Source organism: Schistocerca gregaria, chromosome 3, assembly GCF_023897955.1.
Source record: "Schistocerca gregaria isolate iqSchGreg1 chromosome 3, iqSchGreg1.2, whole genome shotgun sequence".
Lineage (NCBI taxonomy): Eukaryota > Metazoa > Arthropoda > Insecta > Orthoptera > Acrididae > Schistocerca > Schistocerca gregaria.
In genome coordinates, this window is record NC_064922.1 from 518,428,136 (window position 1) to 518,451,183 (window position 23,048).

Consider the following 23,048-nt stretch of genomic DNA (forward strand, 5'->3'; position numbering starts at 1 on the left):
ATACTTCTACATCTGGTATAAGTAGGTCCATAACGTGGTAATTTCTTCCAGCACAATCTTAGCAGTGCCCACACATTGTCCGTAATGTGCACACCTACTTCATGACTAACACAACAAATTTTTAAAAATATAAATTACATTGACTATCGCTGACTTTTATTCACAATATACTTTTTAAAGATGTATATATTCATATGAAGGGTCCTGAACCTGATACTGTAAATATGACAATTGTTGTGAACCTTATAATATGAATACGACACTTGTTGTGAAGAGTCACGACCACTACTAAGAATTAGATTTTACTGAAAATTTTAAAACAATTGCGGAAACTGGTGTCAGATAACATTAAAAATAATAAACAATTTTTCAATATTTTCAACTATATTACGAGGTTTAATGTGTAAATGCAGTTTGATTTGCCGATAAAAAAGACATTTTAATCACGCTTTACTTTGTTCTACCATCAGTTCTCTTACGCCAATTCATTCTTTCATTTTGTGTCTCTTACGAAGGCTATACAACGGAACCGCTCTCCCCAACGCACATATTTGAGATACTATTTTGGGGCCCTGTTCAACTCTCAGCAACTCTCATGGCTGTGCCAAAACACTGTTCTTTTCACTTGCTCAATAGCAGCTACGCATTCCTGTTTGCTGTGTAAGTTCTTGTACTTCGTTCATTAAGATGTGTCACTGGTCAGGACATAACAGATTTTCCTCTTAAAATATGTAATTTTGTTCGGCTCTGATTTAATAATAATTTCCGACCCTGAAATGCTCCATTAACCAACAATTTGTGTTGTTACTCAAAACAAAAATGAACGCTTTCTACAAACAGTGTTCGATCATTTCTTGTACTAAATGAAAGTACTCGGGTTTGAAGCGCAAATGCTTGTGGAACTGTCGCTACACTCATGTTTCTGGCAGCCCCTTATAGCTTCTTGTAGTCACGTGTGGCTTTTGTGAGCAGCAGACAAGTGTATGTTCCCGGTCGCTCCACATTGTTTCGAGTTGTCTAAATGTCACTTGATTTTCGCGTTTCCGTTCGCTCAGCCACCAAGTTTATCCGAACTGTTTGTACGACGCGCGAACTGAATTGTCACAATGCAGCCTCTTATCGAGTTTGGCACAATATGCGCATCGCACAACTACTGTGTTGACTCGCCCGAATGAAATTCCGATGCAGCTCTCAGCGAAGCCCTGTCGTGTAGAGGTACGATACAAACTGCAGCCAAACAGTGAAGCAACAGAGTTCTGTCATTCTTTCCTTCTCTTTTCCTTATAATTACTAACTGAATTCTCAACACAGTTGCGTGACTTATTATTGTAGCTGATATTAAACAAGTCGCGGTATTAAGTTACATTTTTCGATTTAAATATTTCTGTGACGTGCCCTTCACATAACAGTTGTTAACCAAATTTAAACTGCAGCGAAAATGATCAAGAATTTAGTTCATACTTAAAGTGTTTATCCAGCTTTGAACGAATGTCCATTAATTCGAACAAAATATCTGTGATTTTGGATTCACCCATTATCGTGTCATTGCAATTATCCAGAAGCGTCTCAGAAACGAATAGGAATTATTATTGAATTTGTGACATAACTGATATTCTACGCCATCTTCATTGTGTCAGACAACGGACTCTCCGTAACGAGAACATAATGCATTTCAGTATTGCCTTTAACTAACACTAACGAATTCACATGATTGTAGATGCGATTTTCAGGTTTTCCATACGTCTTCGCTTTCACTCACATATCCACTTTCTGCATAACGATTTGTTTGGTCCAGTGTAATTTCATACCGCCACACAGCTACCTAATACTTATTTTTGCGGTTATGATTTATCGCACAGTTCATAAAAACATCTGTATTTTGCAACTGAATGTTTTATTTGTATTAATCACACATGTCTTACTTATTCGTACTAGACATCTTCAGTGGTCTGAACTGCAAAACAAAATTATTTATTAATACATAATTTTATAGATAGCGTTCTCTTTATTATGTTGTTATGGCATAAGATTGTCATGTCTGTATCCCAGTGTGTTAGTGACTTTCTTTTATTAGATGTTCTTGATACATTAATTCATCAGTGCCTTATAAGATCTTTGTACTTGATATTAAAATTTCCTTCTGACATCTCGGTATATGAGGTGTTTCAGCTATTACATGTTAATGTCCCATACTCTCCCACATGAATCAATTAGCTCTTCAGCGTGTACAAGGCCTATCTTGACCAGCAGATTCATTAAATCTGTCTTCTGAGCATGTGGCTTGGTCCAAACTGACAACTTTAAGTCTGCACTAACTGATGGGTCCAGGAATAGTAACCCACACCTTATCTAATTGAGTTACTTTCGTAGAAAACTGGAATACCTGATACTGTTATTGATACGAAAACGCTATCACCTCAAATGACACATCAGTACTATCGTTACTACCGCTGTATTCTACAAGACAGGCTCTGGCTAAACTTCAAAGACATATTCCACGTAGTTAGAGGAAGTCTGCCAACCCATTTATTACGCGTTAGGATTCGTTTTCTACAGTCACTCATAATAAGTCAATCGTGGAAAGCTGGTAGGAATAGAACATGAAAATAGTTCTTACAGAAAATTTTTAAATTGCCTTCCGCTTTCGTTGACACATGTATCAATCCGCCGCATTGGATTCCAGACGCACTGATCTAACCCTGGAATATTTCGTGTGGATTTGCAGCTCTCCACAATAATAACACGAAGACTTCTTGCACCTTGTACCGGGATCCAATACGTAAGGAGAGGGGACAGTTGGTTCGTTTGTGGGGAGGTCATCGATCTCATCGTATTAGGGAAGGATGGCGAACGACGTCGGCCATGCCCTTTCAAAGAAACCATCCCGGCATTTACCTGGACCAATTTAGGGAAATCATGGAAAACCTTAATCAGGATGGCCGGACGCGGGATTGAACCGTCGTCCTCCCGAATTCGAGTCCAGTGTGTTAACCACTGCGCCACCTCGCTTGGTGATACGCAAGGGATTTCAACTGCCTACACTTCTGAAACTCGGACATGTTTAGGTCCTAAGAACGTAAAGCCTAACGAATTCGCCAGTCTTTCTCTACCCATCTGTTATTTGGAACCCAACATTTATTAACATTAAAATGTGGAAGGGAGCCACTGTGTATGAAATACATGTTTTCTCACACGGATAAGGAAACATGTTCTAGTCAAAGTATTTTCTGGTGGAACAAAAAGCACTGACGGTGAACCTAAGAAGAAACTTTAAAATCTGCACGCAAAGAAAGATTTCCGTCTCACATGCTAATACGTTCAAGTCTTGAATGTTTCTTATGATTAATTTGGTAAAGGGGGTCATGGGAAACGAGAAATAATATGGAAACAAAAAGTTTCCGGACCGATGTTCACATAAAATAGTTTCTTTTTCCATGTATTGGTATGTTAACCGAAAGTTCCTACCTATCCTATTGTGACACCTCGTAAATTATTTACTGACTAAACGAACAGGTTAAAACTAACCAAGTAATGGTTTGCTTCTGAACAGACCTACCAGTATAACTGACGAGACATGGATGGGGGACATGCCCTAATCGATCCCACAGGACGAGATAACGATCAATAGTCAAGTACACATCCGAGTTGGAGCGTTCATTTCTTCGTGGTATGCCGCATTCATTTCGCCTTATGCTGCGTTGGCTCGCAATCGCCAACTCAAGGAACACAGTACATAAAACACAAACAACAATAGCACAGAGAAAAATGTTTACACTATTCATGGACAGATATAGCACACGCTTTTCCTTCCTTATGTTAACTGACGACTGAGGCACTAGGAACGAAACCATCGACGTTAAAATATTTGGTAGATCATGGAATATACACTGATGAACCAAGACATTGTCACCACAGCCTTAATAGCTTGTTTGTCCGTCTTTGGAACGAAATACATTACTGATTCTTCGTATGAGACATTCAACAGTTTTTTGGTAGTTTTAAGAGGTATATGGCATTATATGTCAACGTACAGGTCATGTAACTCGCGTGAATATGGTTCAAATGGCTCTGAGCACTATGGGACTTAACATCTACGGTCATCAGTCCTCTAGAACTTAGAACTACTTAAACCTAACTAACCTAAGGACAGCACACAACACCCAGTCATCACGAGGCAGTCGCGTGAATAAAGAGCCGCTTATTTGCATAAGCGGTGATGGCCCTCTATAGCGACCCATATGGATTCCATAGGATTTATATCAGGTGAATTATGCCGTCGAGACATCAGCGTGAGTTTACTATAATGCTCCTCAAACCGCTGTAGCTCGGTACTGCTTGCAAGACACATCCAGTTCTAGTGATAAAAGATAGCATCGCTGTCGGGAGAGACATCAAGCATGAAGAGATGTGGCGAGTTCGCAGCTGTCAACGTGTCCTCGAGTACTACCACAGGTATCATGCAAGCGCCGGAGAATGTCTCCCATGGCATAATACTACCACCACCGGCCTGCGTCCGTGGTACGCTGCACGTTTAGAGAAGTCGTTCACGTCGATGACGGCGTTTGTGGAGACGAACATCGCCCTAATGTACCAAAAATGTGATTCGCCCGAGAAGCCGAAACGTTTCCATTAATCAACCGCTGAATTCCGATCGTCACGTGCCCACTGCAGTTGTAACTGACGATGTCGTTAGGACAACATTTGAACACGTAGTGGTGTTCTGTTGCGGAGCTCCATGTTCAACAATGTACGATGAACGGTGGGTTCCAAAACACTTGTGCGTGTACCAACACTGTGCTCTTTCGGCAAAGATGCTACAGATCACCATCTATCCTCCTCTACAGAGCGGGCAAGCCTCCAAACCCCACATTTGTGAAGATTCGTCTACGCCCAACCATTTACTGCCTAGTGGTGGTTTCGCTGTCCTTTACCTCTTTGCGTAGATGCTCACGACAGTAGCACGCGAACATTCGACCACTTTCGCCGGTTTCGAGATACTCGTTCACAGGCTCTGCGTAATAATAATCTGTCCTTTGTCGAAGTCGCTTATCTCAATGGATTCCGTCATTTGCTGCCCATATCTGCGCTAGGGCGAACCCCGTCTGTGTCTGCTCCACCTAACATACTTCTGTTACCTTTACGTGCCCGCAACAACACCAGGCGGCGTCCAAATTCGTGGTGAATAACAGTTCCTGTGTTTTATCTGATCAGTGTACATCAAGCGAACCCCGTGACCTGTGAGACAGTCTGTAAGAAGAGATAAGGAAACATGAGCTTCAAACTTCACTGGAAGCAGTAGAATAACAATGTGAAACTTCTGCCTCTGTTACGATTCCGTTAGTAAGAGAAAAAGAAGATTACAGTATAATAGAGACACCTTTTGTTTCATTGATCCACAGCAATGAGACTCCCTCGAATGAATATTCGGTAAAGAAGAACACATAAGACGTATGTACAAAAAATGTTTCATCCACAGGTCGTAAGTGAAGTGAGCTACATGAATGTGAGAAAGTTACAAAACTTAAGATACAACGGTACCCTGAAAAGTAATACACTACTGCCCATTAAAATTGCTTCACCAAGAAGAAATGCAGATGATAAACGGGTATTCATTGGAAAAATATATTATACTAGAACTGACATGTAATTACATTTTCACGCAATTTGGGTTCTTAGATCCTGAAAAATCAGTACCCAGAACAACAACCTTTGGCCGTAATAACGACCTTGATACGCCTGGGCATTGATTCAAACAGAGCTTGGATGGCGTTTACAGGTACAGCTGCCCATGCAGATTCAACACGGTACCACAGTTCAGCAAGAGTAGTGACTGGCGTATTGTGAAAGATCTGGGGAATTTGCTGGCCAGGGCAGCAGTCGAACATTTTCTGTATCCAAAAAGGCCATTACAAGATCTGCAACATGCGGTCGTGCATTATCTCACTGAAATGTAAGGTTTAGCAGGGAACTAATGAAGGGTAGAGCCACGGGTCGTAACACATCTGAAATGTAACGTCCACTGTTCAAAGTGCCGTCAATGCGAACAAGAGGTGACCGAGACATGTAACGAATGGCACCCCATATCATCACGCCGGGTCATACGCCAGTATGGTGGTGACGAATACACGCTTGCAATGTGCGTTCACAGCGATGTCGCCAAGCACGGATGCGACCATCATAATTCTGTAAACAGAACCTGGATTCATCCGAAAAAATGAAGTTTTGCCATTCGTGCTCCCAGGTTCGTCGTTGAGTACACCATCGCAGGCGCTCCTGTCTGTAATGCAGCGTCAAGGTTAACCGCAGCCATGATCTCCGAGCTGATACTCAATGCTGCTGAAAACGTCGTCGAGCTGTTCGTGCAGATGGTTGTTGTCTTGCAAACGTCCCCACCTTTTGACTCAGGGATCGAGACGTAACTGCACGATCCGTTACAGCCATGCGGGTAAGATGCCTGTCATCTCGACTGCTAGTGATACGAGGCCGTTGGGATCCAGCACGGCGTTCCGTATTACCCCCCTGAACCCACTGAGTCCATATTCTGCTAACAGTCATTGGATCTCGACCAACGCGAGCAGCAGTGTCGCTATACGATAAACCGCAATCGCGATAGGCTACAATCCGACCTTTATCAAAGTCGGAAACGTGATGGTACGCATTTCTCCTCCTTACACGAGGCATCACAACAACGTTTCACCAGGCAACGCCGGTCAACTGCTGTTTGTGTATGAGGAATCGGTTGAAAACTTTCCTCATAGCAGCACGTTATAAGTGTCGCCACCGCCGTAACCTTGTGTGAATTCTCTGAAAAGCTAATCATTTGCATATCATAGCATCTTCTTCCCGTAGGTTAAATTTCGTGTCTGCAGCACGTCGTCTTCGTGGTGTAGCAATTTTAATGGCCAGTAGTGTATCTCTAAATTTGGTATATGAAAGCTTGAACGATTTTTAAATTAAACAGTCGTTGTTGAAATTCTACATCTCTTTTCTTCATGTCTCCATATTTATCTCCCAACATAACCACCCTGGCGACGAACATATTTCTCCCAAAAAGAGAGCAGTCTATTGAGAGCGCCATTGTAAAGTGTTTGACTTTGATATTGCAGCTAAAATTTCACCTATGCTTAAACCGCTTCATCTCTATCAAAGTGGAGTCCTAGAAGGTATTCTTAAAAGTTTTGGAAACATGATAATCGAATGAGGCCAGATCGGGACTGCAGGGAGAATGATAGATGACACTGAACCCTTAGCGCCGGATTGTTGGAGACGCAGAGCTCGAGTGTGGTGTGGTGTCACGCTGAAGGGAAGGGTGCTCCACGTGTGAGTGTTCTCTTCGAATTCGAAACTAGAATGCAGCACACTGTTTCGCAAGTATCGACATAGCTACGTTACACAACGCCGTATTACACGCTACAGTTTAAATTCCACTAGCGGCAGAGGGCTTCAAATATGAAGATATGAAGAATAACAACTTTTGGCTTCTGTAATAGTCTTTAAAGTTTTCGCATAAAAATTCGGATTCATTGTTTCTCACAAAACATGTAATATGTATAAATTGAGGTGTTATGATAATTCTAAGGAGCCACGTGTCGTAAAAAAGAGAGTAGCTTAGAATACTTATACTGCTCACATTATTGGAGTGAAAATAAAATAATCCCGTCGGCTCCTCTTAAACAATCCTTTATCAGCAGCTAAACTTTCCATGGCTTCTATCTATGTACGTAGAACGTGGGTTCCTGAATAATGAACATATTTCTGCACAACGTAAGTGACTTTAAATCTTTATGTACGAGGGTCGGTCAAAAAGTAATGCCTCCCATTTTTTTCTACTTAAAAAAATTAAGTTAAGTGAAAAATTTGAATTTGGCGCCATTCCTCAAACCTTCTTCTGCAATCCACTGCAGTAGTAACTTTCTGTGTCAACAGGTGGCAGCACAGCAGAAGTTTGTAAGATGGCCGACATCGATGTTCGTTTGAGACAGCGTTGTGTGATTGAATTCTTGAATGCAGAAGGTGAAACGCCGATACGCATTCATGAAAGACTGAAGAAGGTGTATGGTGTTGTGACAGTGGATGTCAGCACTGTTAGACGATGGGTTCGTCGTTGTAAGGAAGCTGAAGGGCAAACACCGTTGACTGACGAAAAGCGGAGCGGCAGGCCGGTGAGTACAGTGACTCCACACAACATTCAGCAAGTTGATGACATCATTCGTGGTGACCGTCGGGTGACTGCAGATGAAGTGTGTCGCATTACTTCTCTTAGTAAAGGCAGTGTGATCACGATTATTAAACAATTGGGGTACTCAAAAGTTTGTGCACGGTGGGTTCCAAGAATGTTAACCGATCAGAATAAAGAGGCAAGGAAAACAATAGCCTCCCAACACTTGCAGCGCTTCCGTTTGGAGGGAGATGAGTTTCTGAAAAAAATTGTGACCGGGGACGAAACATGGGTGCATTTTTTTGAACCCGAATCAAAGAGGCAGTCAATGGAGTGGCGTCACACAAGCTCGCCGAGGAAGAAAAAATTCAAAACTGTGCGATCGGCAGGGAAAGTTATGGCAACAGTTTTCTGGGATACAGAGGGTGTGATTCTGGTTGATTTTTTGGAGCAGGGATTCACAATAAATTCTGTTCAATACGTCACAACCCTCAAAAAACTTAAAGCACGTCTTCAGCGAGTTCGCCCAACAAAATCAATGGCAGATGTTCTTCTTTTGCATGACAATGCAAGACCACACACCAGTCGTCACACCTCTGACGAGATTGTCAAAATTGGATGGGAAGTTTTGCCTCATCCCCCATACAGCCCTGACCTGGCACCATCAGACTTCCATCTGTTCGGGCCACTAAAAGAAGCTCGTCGTGGGATTCATTTTGAAGATGAAGAGGCCATCAAAACATCCGTGCGTCAATGGCTTAGGAAGCAGAGCTGTGATTTTTACCGTGCTGGGATACACGCCCTTGTTCAAAGATGGACCAAAACTGTAGAGATGGGCGGGGATTACATTGAAAAATGACAAAATGATCCTCAATGTTGTGGTTTTCAACCTATGTAATTGCATTTAAATTTCCTGACAATTAAACGTAGAAAAAAAAATAGGAGGCATTACTTTTTGACTGACCCTCATAGTTATCCTAATCATTGACTAGCTCCATCACGCAGTTTACCTTAGGTTAAATTATTATTTATGAAGAGATTACCCGTATGTATTTGTTTCACTCTTCTAGTAGTCCATCTTCTCCTTTCACTTCTCTTTGCCCATTCCCTCCACCTCGCACTCTCTGTCGATCTCTTCCTTCCCCATCACTCTGTCCATTGCCTCTTACCCCTCCCCCCTACTCACTGTCCAACTCCTCCTTCATCCTCTCGCAGTTCATCTCTTCCTCCCTCCAGCTCCTGTCCGTCTCCTCTTTCCTTTTTCAGTCCATCTCCTCTTCCTCTCCTTCTCTGTCCATTTCTTCCTCCCATTTTCTGTCCATTCCTTCCTCTTTTCTCCCTGTCCATCTACTACTCCTCCCTCTCTATCTGTCCACCTTTTCATCCATCCTTCTCCCCCACATTACCACCTCCACTCCAAAATGAGGCTGGTTGTTCTTACTCCCGTAGTTTTTTTTTCCTGATAGTAATTAATATGTGTATCAAATTTGACTGAAGTCGTTCCAGATTTTTAGGTTGAGCTTTTTACCTGTGGCTTTCTCCGCATATGCACATGTCAAGTATATTTTATAAGCATTTTACATGTTTCACACATATTTGTTGTACACATGCTCGTATTTCGCGTACGCCTCTAGCGAATTTCGCCCTGCAGTTTCATTTCCACGCAGCTCAATGTTAATGACGTTGTGTCTCCTGAATTTTGTGTCGTACAATTATATAATTTTGCCGGTACTTTCAGTAGTGTAGGTAACTACTGTCTGCGAAATATGTAACGAGTACAGTTAGTAGTAAAGAGAGAACAAATTAACACGTCATGTTTCATGCGTCAGTTCTCAACATGAACGGCAGAAACATAGTAAGCAACAACCTTTTTCCCTTTCATAATTACTTGTAGGGTTGTCAACAAGAAAAAGTTTCATAAGGATTCGATGACATGTGTAAAGTTTATTGAATGTTACAATGTGCTCTCATTCACAAATATTGGATTAACAAAGTAGGGGTATTCACGAGTTGTGAGCTACTCTTCTTTTTACCACCCCTTTGACAGATAGGTGCACACATTTTCGCATTCATAATTACATATGAACCGCAAACTGCAGAAAGGCAGCTATTCTGAAATTTACAAATTTCCTTTGATGATTATGATTCTGAGTGGATCAATGCTTGTTTACCACAAAAAGGAATCCTGTTTCCCCGATAAGACATGTCCGGCAACGCCGTCAATTTTTTGTTAACAGCAGTTGGCGAACTAATTCGGGACATGTTGGTAGGAGAAGGAAAGTGTATGACGATGGTGAATTCATAAAACATTTCTCAGAAACGTTAACATGTTTTCCATTGTTCAAATGACGGATTCTTTTATCAACTAATCCCTGGTGGCCTAAATTCTGCGCTGCTGAAGCGATGTTTCTTATGCTAAAGTTGTTTATAGATATCAGAAAAAGTTCCTCACTATTTAAAGATGCCACGAGATGACCTTTTGGAGCTGGAAATCCGCATAGTGCGAAATTAATATTGCTGGTTCGAAGAAGGACATTTATAAGCTGAGGAAAGCTCTGCAACCTTTGAAACTGTCATTAAAGAAAGGCCATATAGCTGTTCTGCTTGTAAATATCAACAAAATCCATCCAGATATTTTCCCTCTATATCTCTCAAAACACGATGCAAATTTTGAAATTCTGTCACACCACCACCGACAATAACGGCACCTAGTGAGGTAGATGGAGATAACTGAGTAATGCAACCTATCAAAATGTTAAATATTATTCAGAAGTACGTAATAAAACATTTTTATTTATATGTGAAATTTTATTTCAAAACACTTAACACTAGCATGAATTTGAAAATCCCTACTGTCGCAGAAAGGGAACATGTCCAAAGCCAACAAAGTCTTCTCCCCCTTTCCCTTTATATCATACATGACTTTCAGCTGTGTATAATGAGAGGATACCTATACCAAATAACCAGAAATACATGGAAGGAGATAAATTGCATTAAACATGTTTCATTCTGTTTTTGTCTCTAATGTAGAAAATGTGGACTTGCTGCCTTTCCACAGTAAGCGTTTCGTCTAAGATTCTATGAACTAAGCCATTTCTTTGAGGAAAGTGATTCATGACAAATTCCGTTACGGAACAAATACATTGGGAAGAAGTTTTAACATTAACAGTTGCAAGAGCAAGACTCTTCAGGACGTGCATGAGTTAACATCACTAATAATTCATTTTCAGACCTTTTGTACTCTTAAAATTTTAATTTGGATTTGTGAATTAGCCCGAAAAATGATCCTCTATGGCACTATGGAATGAAAGTAAGCGAAATGTTTCACCAATTTCTGTTTTTGTATCACCCACCTGCCACAACATCTAAAATGAAAATTATCTTTGGCGCTTCAGTACTTCGGCAGTATGTTCCTTTGGGCTGAATTTTTTATCAACTTTACGGGTTTAACGACGAAAACAAAGCACAAAGGGTGGTGTGAAGGTTGTGGAAAGAAATAGGCCGTATTCTTTTCCGAGGAACGATCCCTGTTTCTGGCTTATTTGTTTAGGACGTCTTGATGGGTTTTTGAGTCACTGTCCTCCGGGATGCAAATGCAGTTTCTGACCATTGCAAAACATCGTTCAGTAACAGGGTTAGAGATACTTCTTCCACAGTCTGTGATAATATTAGCAGAATGAAGAAGAAGGAGGAGAAGATTTTGCTTCTGAATTAATAGAACCCAGTACGTTGTCCTCGATGGTGAGTGTTCATCGGAGGTGAGGGTATCATCTGGAGTGCTCCAGGGAAGTGTGGTAGGTCCGCTGTTGTTTTCTATCTACATAAATGATCTTCCGGATAGGGTGGATAGCAATGTGCGGCTGTCTGCTGATAATGCTGTGGTGTACGGGAAGGTGTCGCCGTTGAGTGACTGTTGGAGGATACAAGATGACTTGGACAGGATTTGTGATTGGTGTAAAGAATGGCAGCAAACTCTAAATATAGATAAATGTAAATTAATGCAGATGAATAGGAAAAAGAATCCTGTAATGTTTGAATACTCCATTAGTAGTGTAGCGCTTGACACGGTCACATCGGTTAAATATTTGGGCGTAACATTGCAGAGCGACATGAAGTGGGACAAGCTTGTAATGGCAATTGTGGGGAAGGCGGATAGTCGTCGTCGGTTCATTGGTAGAATTTTGGGAAGATGTGGTTCATCTGTAAAGGAGACCGCTTATAAAACACTAATACGACCTGTTCTTGAGTACAGCTCGAGCGTTTGGGATCCCTATCAGGTCGGATTGAGGGAGGACATAGAAGCAATTCAGAGGCGGGCTGCTAGATGTGCTACTGGTAGGTTTGATCATCACGCGAGTGTTAAACGCTTCAGGAACTCGGATGGGAGTCTCTAGAGGAAAGGAGGCGTTCTTTTCGTGAATCGCTACTGAGGAAATTTAGAGAACCAGCATTTGAGGCTGATTGCAGTACAATTTTACTGCCGCCAGCTTACATTTCGCGGAAAGACCACAAAGATAAGAGAGATTAGGTCTCGTACACAGGCGTATAGGCAGTTATTTTCCCCTCGCTCTTTTTGGGAGTGGAACAGGGACAGAAGATGATAGCTGTGGTACGAGGTACCCTCCGCCACACACCGTATGGTGGATTGCTGATTATGTATGTAGATGTAGATGTAGATGGTAGGAGTGAACTATCGACGTTCCGCCAGTTGCTAACATTAAAGGAAAATATTTGGTTTTGGATCACTGGCATGTATTGGTACATTTTAACATTGGTGGTGAGCAGGCTCGCGTACCTTGGAAGGAGAACCAGAGGTTGACAAGGAAGGGATGCTCCAGCGAGGCGAGGATGTCCACCTCTCGCAGCACGTTGCGCAGCGCGTCCCTCTCCACGCAGGCGCTCTTGTTCATGTACTTCATGGCGAACATGCGTTTGCAGTCCTTCTTCTGCACGATGCACACCTGTAGACACAACACCAGTAGCACACGTAAGCAAAGCAGTGTTACAGTTTAAGACCGCCCCCCCCCCCCCCCACACACACACACATACTAGACGCAGAAGTCCACGACGCAATGTAGTTACCGAACAGCACCATAACATTTAGGCATAAAGCTTATTATTGACTCCTTACTTCTTTTAATAACAACACGTATTTTCACCTACTGCCTGAGCGCAAATGCTTTCCTTGTGCCCTGAAACAGGAAATTGTCAAGATTCTATCCAAGAAGAATACCACAGTACCCTCTACCTTCCCATCTGTATTCTTCCGGCACTGTCGAAAGCATCAGAAGATACATATGCAATCAAAAGTATCCAGCCAGCCCTATGTACTGCGGAACTGAAAACCAGATGTCACGAGAGACCAACGCACCAGTATAAAAGGAAGATGAAGTATTGTGTTGTATGTAGAGCAGCAGTATCAGCAGAATGGATCGGTCAGGAGAGATCTTTAACTTCGAACGTAGACTGATCACTGTATGTCACCAGAGAAACAGGTCAACCAGGGACATTTCACAGCCTCTAAAGTAGCCCAAGTGGACTGTTGGTGATGTTATTCTGAAGTGAAAAGCGAAGGAAACAACAAGAGCTAAACCAACGCCAGGCAGAGCTCATGTAGTGACAGACCGATCACTGCGGAGGGTGCCTGGAAGAAATCGCGTGAAATTGGCGGATGGAGTCACTCGTGACATTCAAAGTGCTACCAGCAGTCCAGCTAGTTCAGTGAGTGGGCGTTCGGAGTTAAAAATAATGGTAAACAGTAATCGAGCGGCTTCCTCATTAGTCACTCGTTTCTAGTCAGTGAAAACCGAGCCTTGATGTGATGTAAACAGCTACGCCACTGGACTGGGAACGAGTAATCAGGAATGATGAATCACGCTACACCATGTGTCAATCTATTAGAAGTATTTTAGTTTGGAGAATGCCTGGATAAGCGTGCAATGTGCGTATATTTTAATCAGTTACTTAGACTCTTTTCGAAAAGGATGAATGTGTAGTTTAAAGGACCACAAAGCTAGCAAGTGTATAAACACTGTGTGTCGTTCCGCAGTTTAATCGATAGATCCCCACCCAGTACCCCAGTACCCCGTACCCAGTACGTTGCCCTCGATGGTGAGTGTTCATCGGAGGTGAGGGCATCATCTGGAGTGCCCCAGGGAAGTGTGGTAGGTCCGTTGTCTTTTGGATAGGGTGGATAGCAATGTGCCGCTGTTTGCTGATGATGCTGTGGTGTACGGGAAGGTGTCGTCGTCGAGTGACTGTAGCAGGATACAAGATGACTTGGACAGGATTTGTGTTTCGTGTAGAGAATGGCAGGTAACTCTAAATTTAGATAAATGTAAATTAATACGCATGAATAGGAAAAAGGAATCCTGTAATGTTTGAATACTCTATTAGTAGTGTAGCGCTTGACACAGTCACGTCTTCGGTTCAATGGTAGAATTTTGGAAAGATTTGGTTCATCTGTGAAGGAGACCGCTTATAAAACACTAATACGACCTATTCTTGAGCACTGCTCGAGGGTTTGGGATCCCTATCAGATCGGATTGAGGGAGGACATAGAAGCAATTCAGAGGTGGGCTGCTAGATTTTTGTTACTGGTAGGTTTGATCATTACGCGAGTATAACGGAAAGGCTTCAGGAACTGTGGTGTGAGTCCCTGGAGGAAAGGAGGCGTTCATTTCGTGAATCGCTACTGAAGAAATTGCAGAACAATTTTTTTGCCGCCAACTTCTATTTCGCGGAAAGACCACAAAGATAAGATAAGATAAGAGAGTTAGGGTTCTTACAGAGGCATACAGGCAGTCATTTTTTCCTCGTTCTGTTTGGGAGTGGAACAGGAAGAGAAGATGCTAGTTGTGGTACGAGGTACCCTCCGCCACGCACCGTATGGTGGATTTCGGAGTATGTATGTAGATGTAGATGCCCTAACAAAAAAACATTATTTCAGGAAATCAAATGCTTTATTCCATCCACCCTTCCGAAAAACGTGTTGTATGGTTCTACATTTATTAGATCTTGGTGTAGTTGATTAAGGGTTATTAACGAGTATACAGCAGTATTTTAAGTAATACTTGTCATCGTGTGTACTGCCAACAGTAAAGTACGGAGGTGTCGATGTTACGGTATGAGAGCGTTTTTCGTGACTAGATTGTGCTCTCCTTATTGTGTTCAACAGAGCACTAAATGAGGAACGATAAGGACACATTTTGAAGCATTGTCTATTACGTACAGTAGAAAAACACCCACATGACGGTGCACACTGGGAAATAATGATTTTTGAGCAGTAACTTCCTTCGAATGGGATTGTCTGCACCTGGTCCCGACTTGAAACAGATGGAACAACTTTGGGATGAGTTACAATGTCGATTTCGAGCCAGACGCCATTGCTCGAAACCGCGGCATTATTTGGTTTCAGATCTCGATGCAGAATAGTGCTATTCCTCCAGAGACACCCCACTAAAGGTGTCCGACCAGCCTACCTACTAATTAATTACAAACAACGTACTATGAGAAACAGTTATAAGGTTTTAAATATTAACTGGAAATTACAATGCACATACAATTATTATGTCGTTAATAAAGCAATTAATAAATAAATACCTTTAACAAGTAATTATAAACAATTAATAAATTAATAAAACTTAATTATAATTCAATTAATTATCTCTTTCATTTCAGTTAGGTTCCTATTGTCGCAGTAATTTATTTTAATAATTATGACACACTAGTATGTACGCCACTGATATGGTAAAATATCTTCCGGTAATTCGTTTCCTTCATTGAAAGGAGGACAATGGTGGATGTGTGGGGCCACAATACACTGTCATGTAACACAGTGGTTGGGTGGCGTATACCAAGCCAGTGTAGTCAGACAACTCTTAACGAAGATGAGCGCAGTGACAGACTATCTTCCTGAGAAGAACTGGGTGTGGCAAGAGAGGCAGAGACATCAGTCCTAGGTATACGGGGTAGAAATGCTATGGCGGCTTTCATTCACTTTGACCTTGAAAAGACCATCAAGGTGATCACGTTATAGTACGTGATTCTGGACGTCATGCATGGCGCTGTCAGTGACCTTGAGCTCATGAAGTCACCACACTTATCAGTGACATCATCAAACAATAATATCAATCAATTAGTAATTGCAAATGCAAATCCCTCTCTCTTGCTCCTCTCCTCCCCCCCCTCCCTCCTCCTCTTCTCGTCCCCTTATCCCCAGGCAACCATAGTGCAGTACTAACAATGAAACCAGAAATAACATTATCCTAGATGACAGAAATAATCGAATTTTGTGAATGGGAAATTAAAAGTCCCACTCCCCTTCCCCTACCTCCATTTCTCCCATCAATCATAGCCACAGTGCTAAAAATCCAAGACGTAGGAAAAAAAGACCAGCTGTGTTCTTTATACACTCTCTCACTCCTCTTTCCAAACAATTCAGATCACAGTATTAAAACGATACAAAAAATGGTGTCAAATACGTTAATTACAACAGACATCAAGTCAAGTCCCTTTTACTCTTTCCACGTCCTTATCTTCGGTCAGTCATACAACACTATTAAAAACGCAGCATGATAGAAGCAGACCCGTTGTGCATTATACACCACCCCCTCCTCATGCCTACCTATCAGAGCGTAGTATTAGAAAATGGTGCAAGTTACAGTATGCGGTAAAAAATTACGTAACCTTAACTTGAAAGTCAAAGTTGCACTATGTAGGTAAAATGGCGCGCCGCACGGGATTAGCCGAGCGGTCTGAGACGCTGCAGTCATGGACTGTGCGGCTGATCCCGGCGGCGGTTCGAGTCCTCCCTCGGGCATGGGTGTGTGTGTTTGTTCTTAGGATAATTTAGGTTAAGTAGTGAGTAAGCTTAGCGACTGATAACCTTAACAGTGAAGACTCATAAGATTTCACACAATCTGAACATTTTGAACATTTGTAAAATGCCGCGCGCGCAGACACACAGTGAATTGCGTCCCTTCTCTACTCCATTCAGAGCCTAGTATTAAAGTAAAAGCGCCAATTCAGTGTAGCCTCATTTGGGCTACTGTCAAATGTATCCGAACGACCGAGCTCTGCGAGGGCTATCCAGAAATCGCGGGGGTGGGTGGGACTACAGGCGCCATCTTGATGCTATAACGTTGCTACACTCAGTACGCAACCAGCGACGTTAATGAGTAGCATGTGTCACTGGTACTTTGCTTTCTGTGACGTGTTAAAATTTCCGTTGCAATAGAAAATACCACCATTTTCGAGATGCGTTCTGTGATTACGCATTTTTAGCAAAAAAAAAAAAAAGTAATGCCATTGAAATTTATCTCGACCTTTGTGATGTGTACGGAGAAGAAACATTGAGTGAAAGCCGAATGAGGCAATGGTGCACTGATTTTCACAATTACGACAGCAGTGGTAGGCCTAGGCCAGTGACTGATGAACTGGTGACGAAAATATGCGACAAAATACGTCAAAATCGCCGTTTTACGATTACGGAACTTTCGCGACTGTCACCTCTTACCAGCAATGAACGCTTGACTCGCTACATAATGCTTTGATACTGCTACCGAACTGTATGCCGGTGTAAAGCAGCGGCTGCAATCGCACGCGTCCGATTGCTATACAGACGGCGTTGAAAAAAATGTGCCAAAGTATGGTAAATGCCTCAGTTTAAATGGCGATTATGCAGAAAAAGAGCTTAAGAGTGTACCTTTAAGATGCATCAAATAAAATTTGGGTTTTCCATGTTGTTAATTTTTCATTTCAAAACGTCTGTCACTTTCTTGTTAGCCCTTGTACTATAGTTCCATCTGGAATGTGGGCCATAGTACACGAAATATTACCGCCCGGGATTAGCCGAGCGGTCTAGGGCGCTGCAGTCATGGACTGTACGGCTGGTCCCAGCGGAGGTTCGAGTCCTCCCTCGGGCATAGATGTGGGTGCTTGTCCTTAGGATAATTTAGGTTAAGTAGTGTGTAAGCGTAGGGACTTATGACCTTAGCAGTTATGTCCCATAAGATTTCACACACATTTAAACATTTTGGACACGAAATATTTACCAAAAAACCCGTCAAAGCATCTGAACTGTCTGTAACTCCGAAAATGTTGTCAACTATGTGTTCATTACTGACATCATTAACCCGTTTATGGATTGGCTCACAAGTCACATCAGCAAATTTCATTCCAAGCTACGTATCGTTTGCGATGGAATATTGGACAACTACAGGATGTCAATATCTAAAGTTACAGTTTTAAAACGTTGTGGAAAGGGAAACACTCCTCAGAATGACGTCCAATATGAACAGCATATTACTGACGCAGGGAAAACGCCATGGAGCAAAAAAAAAATAAATAAATAAATAAAGAGACAGTTATCAAATCAATATACGAGGGCTATTTGGAAAGTGAGGACCGATCGGTCGCGAAATGGAAACCACTGTGAAATTCCGACGAGGCTTTTCACAGACGTTTTGGGCAGTGTCTCTAGTATGCCCATCGCTCGCTTCGAGACGCTCTTTTTCAGTTATGAGCGCACTGTGAGCGAGGAAGGTGCCTCGAACAACAATGTCTCCCACCAAGTAGGAGGGCCCGCTGACAGGCTTCGACTTAATGAATGCAGCCCACCTAATACAACTGCCATGCACTTCCGCCTTCATGGCAACTCTCAGCCGCTCTCTGCAGGGGCAGTGAAGTGTTCGATCACCCACAAGACAGCCTTAATTGGCTTGTCCTGCGTATCATCTCTGTTCACATGAAACGCTGGTACGAAGACAACACTCGGGCGCAGGCTACGCACTATAGACCAGCGCAGAGATTTATGAGAAAGCACAGGCGGCTTCCTTCTATGAGGATGGTGTTGGAAATTTAGTATAACGCTCCGACAAATGTCTAAGTCGAAGCAGCGACTATGTAGAGAAGTACCTGGAAGGTGTAACTAAATGTGCAAAGAAAACAGATTTGATTGTCACTGTGGTTTCCATTTTGCGGCCGATCGTTCCTTACTTTCCAAACAACCCTCGTATGAAGGCTATGGTTTGAGTTGCACATTACACCATCTGTACCGGTTAATGTGCGTGACTGCACAAGTTCTGTGGTTAACAGTTGTGTCACAGTCAGTTAGCAACACCTGAACATGAGTGATTTTATATGGATAGCCATGCAGGGTGTTTCGTAGGATTTTATACACCATGCTCGCAGGCATGGCCAACATTCAGGCAATTCTCCGTGCGCTGGATGCTTGCAATCCACCACTCGATCCCTCCTCCATTGCTGTGGCCACATCTTCTAAAGAAGTCAGATCAACTGCTTTCTTCCCTCTGCCACACTGCAGTTTAAAAGAACCTTTCCTTTACAATTCTGTAATCTCTTTCCCCAGACCATTAGAAAAAAAGGACCAAAGGCTTTCTCCATACCACTGAGTGTCCGGAATTTCTGCAGAGTTACTGGCGCACAGTCACCGTTCTTGTACGTAAAAGAGTTTTCTTAGCAGCGCTCGATCCTTCATGGAAAAAATCATGAGGAAAGGCCATCAGCCGCGCGGTCTGTTGCTGTGCATTTTCTGACGCTTACAGCGCCACTTATGTTCATTTATTTCCATGACGGCCGGCCGCGGTGGTCTCGCGGTTCTAGGCACTCAGTCCGGAACTGCGCGACTGCTACGGTCGCAGGTTCGAATCCTGCCTCGGGCATGGATGTGTGTGATGTCCTTAGGTTAGTTAGGTTTAAGTAGTTCTAAGTTCTAGGGGACTGATGACCACAGATGTTAAGTCCCATAGTGCTCAGAGCCATTTGAACCATATTTCCATGACGTTTCAAAAAAATGTTCAAATGTGTGTGAAATCTTATGGGACTTAACTACTGAGGTCATGAGCCTCTAGGCTTACACACTAGTTAACCTAAATTATCCAAAGGACAAACACACACGCCGATGCCCGAGGGAGGACTTGTACCTCCGCCAGGACCAGCCGCACAGTCCATGACTGTAACGCCGCCGACCGCTCGGCTAATCCCCCGTGCCATGACGTTTCTCCCTGCGTCAACAACATGCTGTTCGAATATGACGTCATTCGTCATTCTAAATAGTGGTTCACTTTTTACAGCGTTTTGAACCTGGAACAATAATAATGGACGCACGGTATATGATCTATTCTCTATGAATGACATTTGCTTATAAAATACAAATAACGACTTAGGAATACAAAGTCGCTGAATGTGTGAGTTTTACTTTGATTGGTACTCCGTAAACTCTGAAAACGCGAAATAAAACCAGCTTCTTTTTTTATGTCCAAGTTGCTCACCGTCACCAACAGAAGGCTCTGCTATCAACGAGCATCACAAGTGTCTGCACTGGTTAACCATTCAAAATTCCATGTGTGGGCCACAGTTGGATTAAGACACAACAGTGCCTTAAATTAATTATTTGTTACATCTATAGTATTTGTCAAATACCACAGTATTCTAAAATGTCTGCAAAATATTTTGACAGTGCAAAAAGTGCGATGTTTAAGCCGGACATCACAGTATTTACATTAAGTTATTTCTCACACACATCCATTTATATGCCATGATTGTGTACTCTGAAGTATGTGGCAGGGAAGGGGTAAGCGGGGATAATGTAGCACTACAAAAATAAAATCGACAGTAGTTATTGCAGATGATTGGGACCTAGTTGAGGTTAACTACAAATCCTTTGAAGGCTAAAATTAGATATTTTATCTACTATATGATGTTTCTCAATTCTGAAAGGCAGTATTGATGCAAGAAAAGGTAACGTTTGCGTCGCAGCAGTTACTAAAAACGTAAAATGCATGCAGTCTGACAATGTGTACTGTCATCCCCTTACGTTTCTTTCGCCACCAGCTTAGGAGTGGAGCAAAGAATCTGCACCATAAGAAACAATACAGTCGATGACAAATGCTACTTAAAATACTGCTGTATTCACAACTATGCCTCGCTAAAATCCCGTGATCAATTACACCAATGTCTAAAAAAAGTTCAACCATACTCAAAACACGATCTTTAGGAAAGGATCGATGGAATAAAGAGATTGTTTTCTGTAAATATGAAGGTTGAGAGTTGGCAATACTCTCTTAGGATGTAAGGATGGTTACGGCGTGCATACACAAGCTCTGGAACCTAAGATATTGTTGTCGCGGCTCGCAGTGCACAGATTAACTAGTGGCAGTTTTGAAGCCAGTGTAGGAGCCCGCCTACTGTGGCGCGCACGTGTGTTGGGCGAGGGGTCGTCGCCGAGCTGCCGTACTGCCGTGTCCGCCAGCAGCGACACAGGAGTTGGTATTTAGTTGATATATTTTATAATTTGCAGCTCGCTTATTAATTTGAAGAAAAGGGTTTGTGTATGTGCGTAGCATTTTGATAATGATAGGAGTTGAATTCTTAAGGGGAAACCATTGTTAGATTTTTTTCATTGATTTCTTTTGTAATTGTTAGGGAATTACTTCACTATGTATTCTATTGAGAATTATTTCAGTCTGTCTCAAGAGTTTGATAAATTTGTGATATTGATTTAATGCCACTGGAGGCAGATTTACAAACGAAGCGATTGTTCAAAGACCTTCTAGCGTTTTGTTAATTGAATGAGAAAGAATCGCTTTCAGAATATAGTGTTTTGTTTGGGTTATCATTTATCGAGTTTAGATTTGACCAAACCCTTTCTCTTGAATTATATGTAGTTGTAGTAAGCAGCAGCAGTCGCAGCAACAGAAGGAGCCGCCGTACAGAACATGCATTGAACTCAGCATGAATAATAGGTTCTCTTATGTTTTTGTTAAATAATGGGATGCAGCAGATCAAGCAGTGGCAGCAGAAAGACCAAGTAAGTTACTTGTTGCGCACAGGACCAATAAAAAATAAAGTTTTGGCGATCTCTGTAATAGCAAAGTTAACAAGAGTACAAGCACGAGATTATCAGTAGAAAACACGAGATAAGAAGATAGAGTTCGCAACTTTCAAGGTGTTTCATTACGATGAATCAACTGAACTACAGAACGAAATACAGTGTTTATACACAAACTCACGATATGACCAAAGACTGTAACAGAGTGATGTAACATGTACAGAGACAATGTCATGGTTGGTATCTCGAAAATAAATATATATACTTACCATTTATTGTAAGTTATCACGCTGTTGGCTAGCAAATTAAATTTTTTTCCATATAATTCGTTTGTATCACTTACTGAAATTTATTTAGCTTGTATTTTAGCGCTATTGATACTTCTATTAAGCGAAGGAGTACTCGTTTACGACGAAAGGTCTATATGCGCACTGTATCTGCATGCTCTATTGGCCTTTAAATTAAGTATTTTATCGCTCCTAAAAGTGCCTGCGTAACTTACTAAAACACAAGCACGTTGCATGCTTATCGTTTTTTTTTCTAGATCTCTATTAAAATACGATCTTTCTGTGATACATGACACCTGTTCTCTGTCTACTCAGTGGCGGCTTTCAGTGTCGAACAAGATATGAGACTCCACTCCTTCATCTATGTTAAATTCCCTGTCAGAAGCTAGCTAAAGAAGGGCCCTGAGGCTGCAGAAAATAACAGGTCTCCCTCACTTCAACAACAGGAAACGAGAAGAAGAAGTAATTAGAAGTGCAACGATTGGCAGTAGTGAATATTATCCACAGTTTTCATGCAGCGCTTAAACATTCACTATTCTGACTACTGGGATTTGTATGATTCATTATAAAATAGGTTGCATGACTGTTTTGACGTAAACTGCCACGGAATAGCTAGCGGAAAAATGTAAGTTTATAGAGGCATGTAAAACTGGATGAAAATTAGATAGCACCTATAAAAAAATTAAAGAGGGCTTTGGAGAAAATAGAATATCAAGAGCTCAGACAGAAAACGAGTCCTAAACAAAGATGG

The 23,048-nt window shown here is 42.0% G+C and overlaps 1 protein-coding gene across 2 annotated transcripts in view; it reads right to left on the reverse strand.

The window, feature by feature from the left end:
• The window catches only part of LOC126355988 (serine/threonine-protein kinase 32B), a 635,590-nt gene that overhangs the window by 222,729 nt on the left and 389,813 nt on the right, over window positions 1–23,048 (reverse strand). For both annotated transcript variants that reach the window (XM_050006606.1, XM_050006607.1), the window contains exon 3: window positions 12,954–13,119. In XM_050006606.1, coding sequence (XP_049862563.1) covers window positions 12,954–13,119 — 166 coding nt within the window. The remainder of the gene's footprint in view (window positions 1–12,953; window positions 13,120–23,048) is intronic.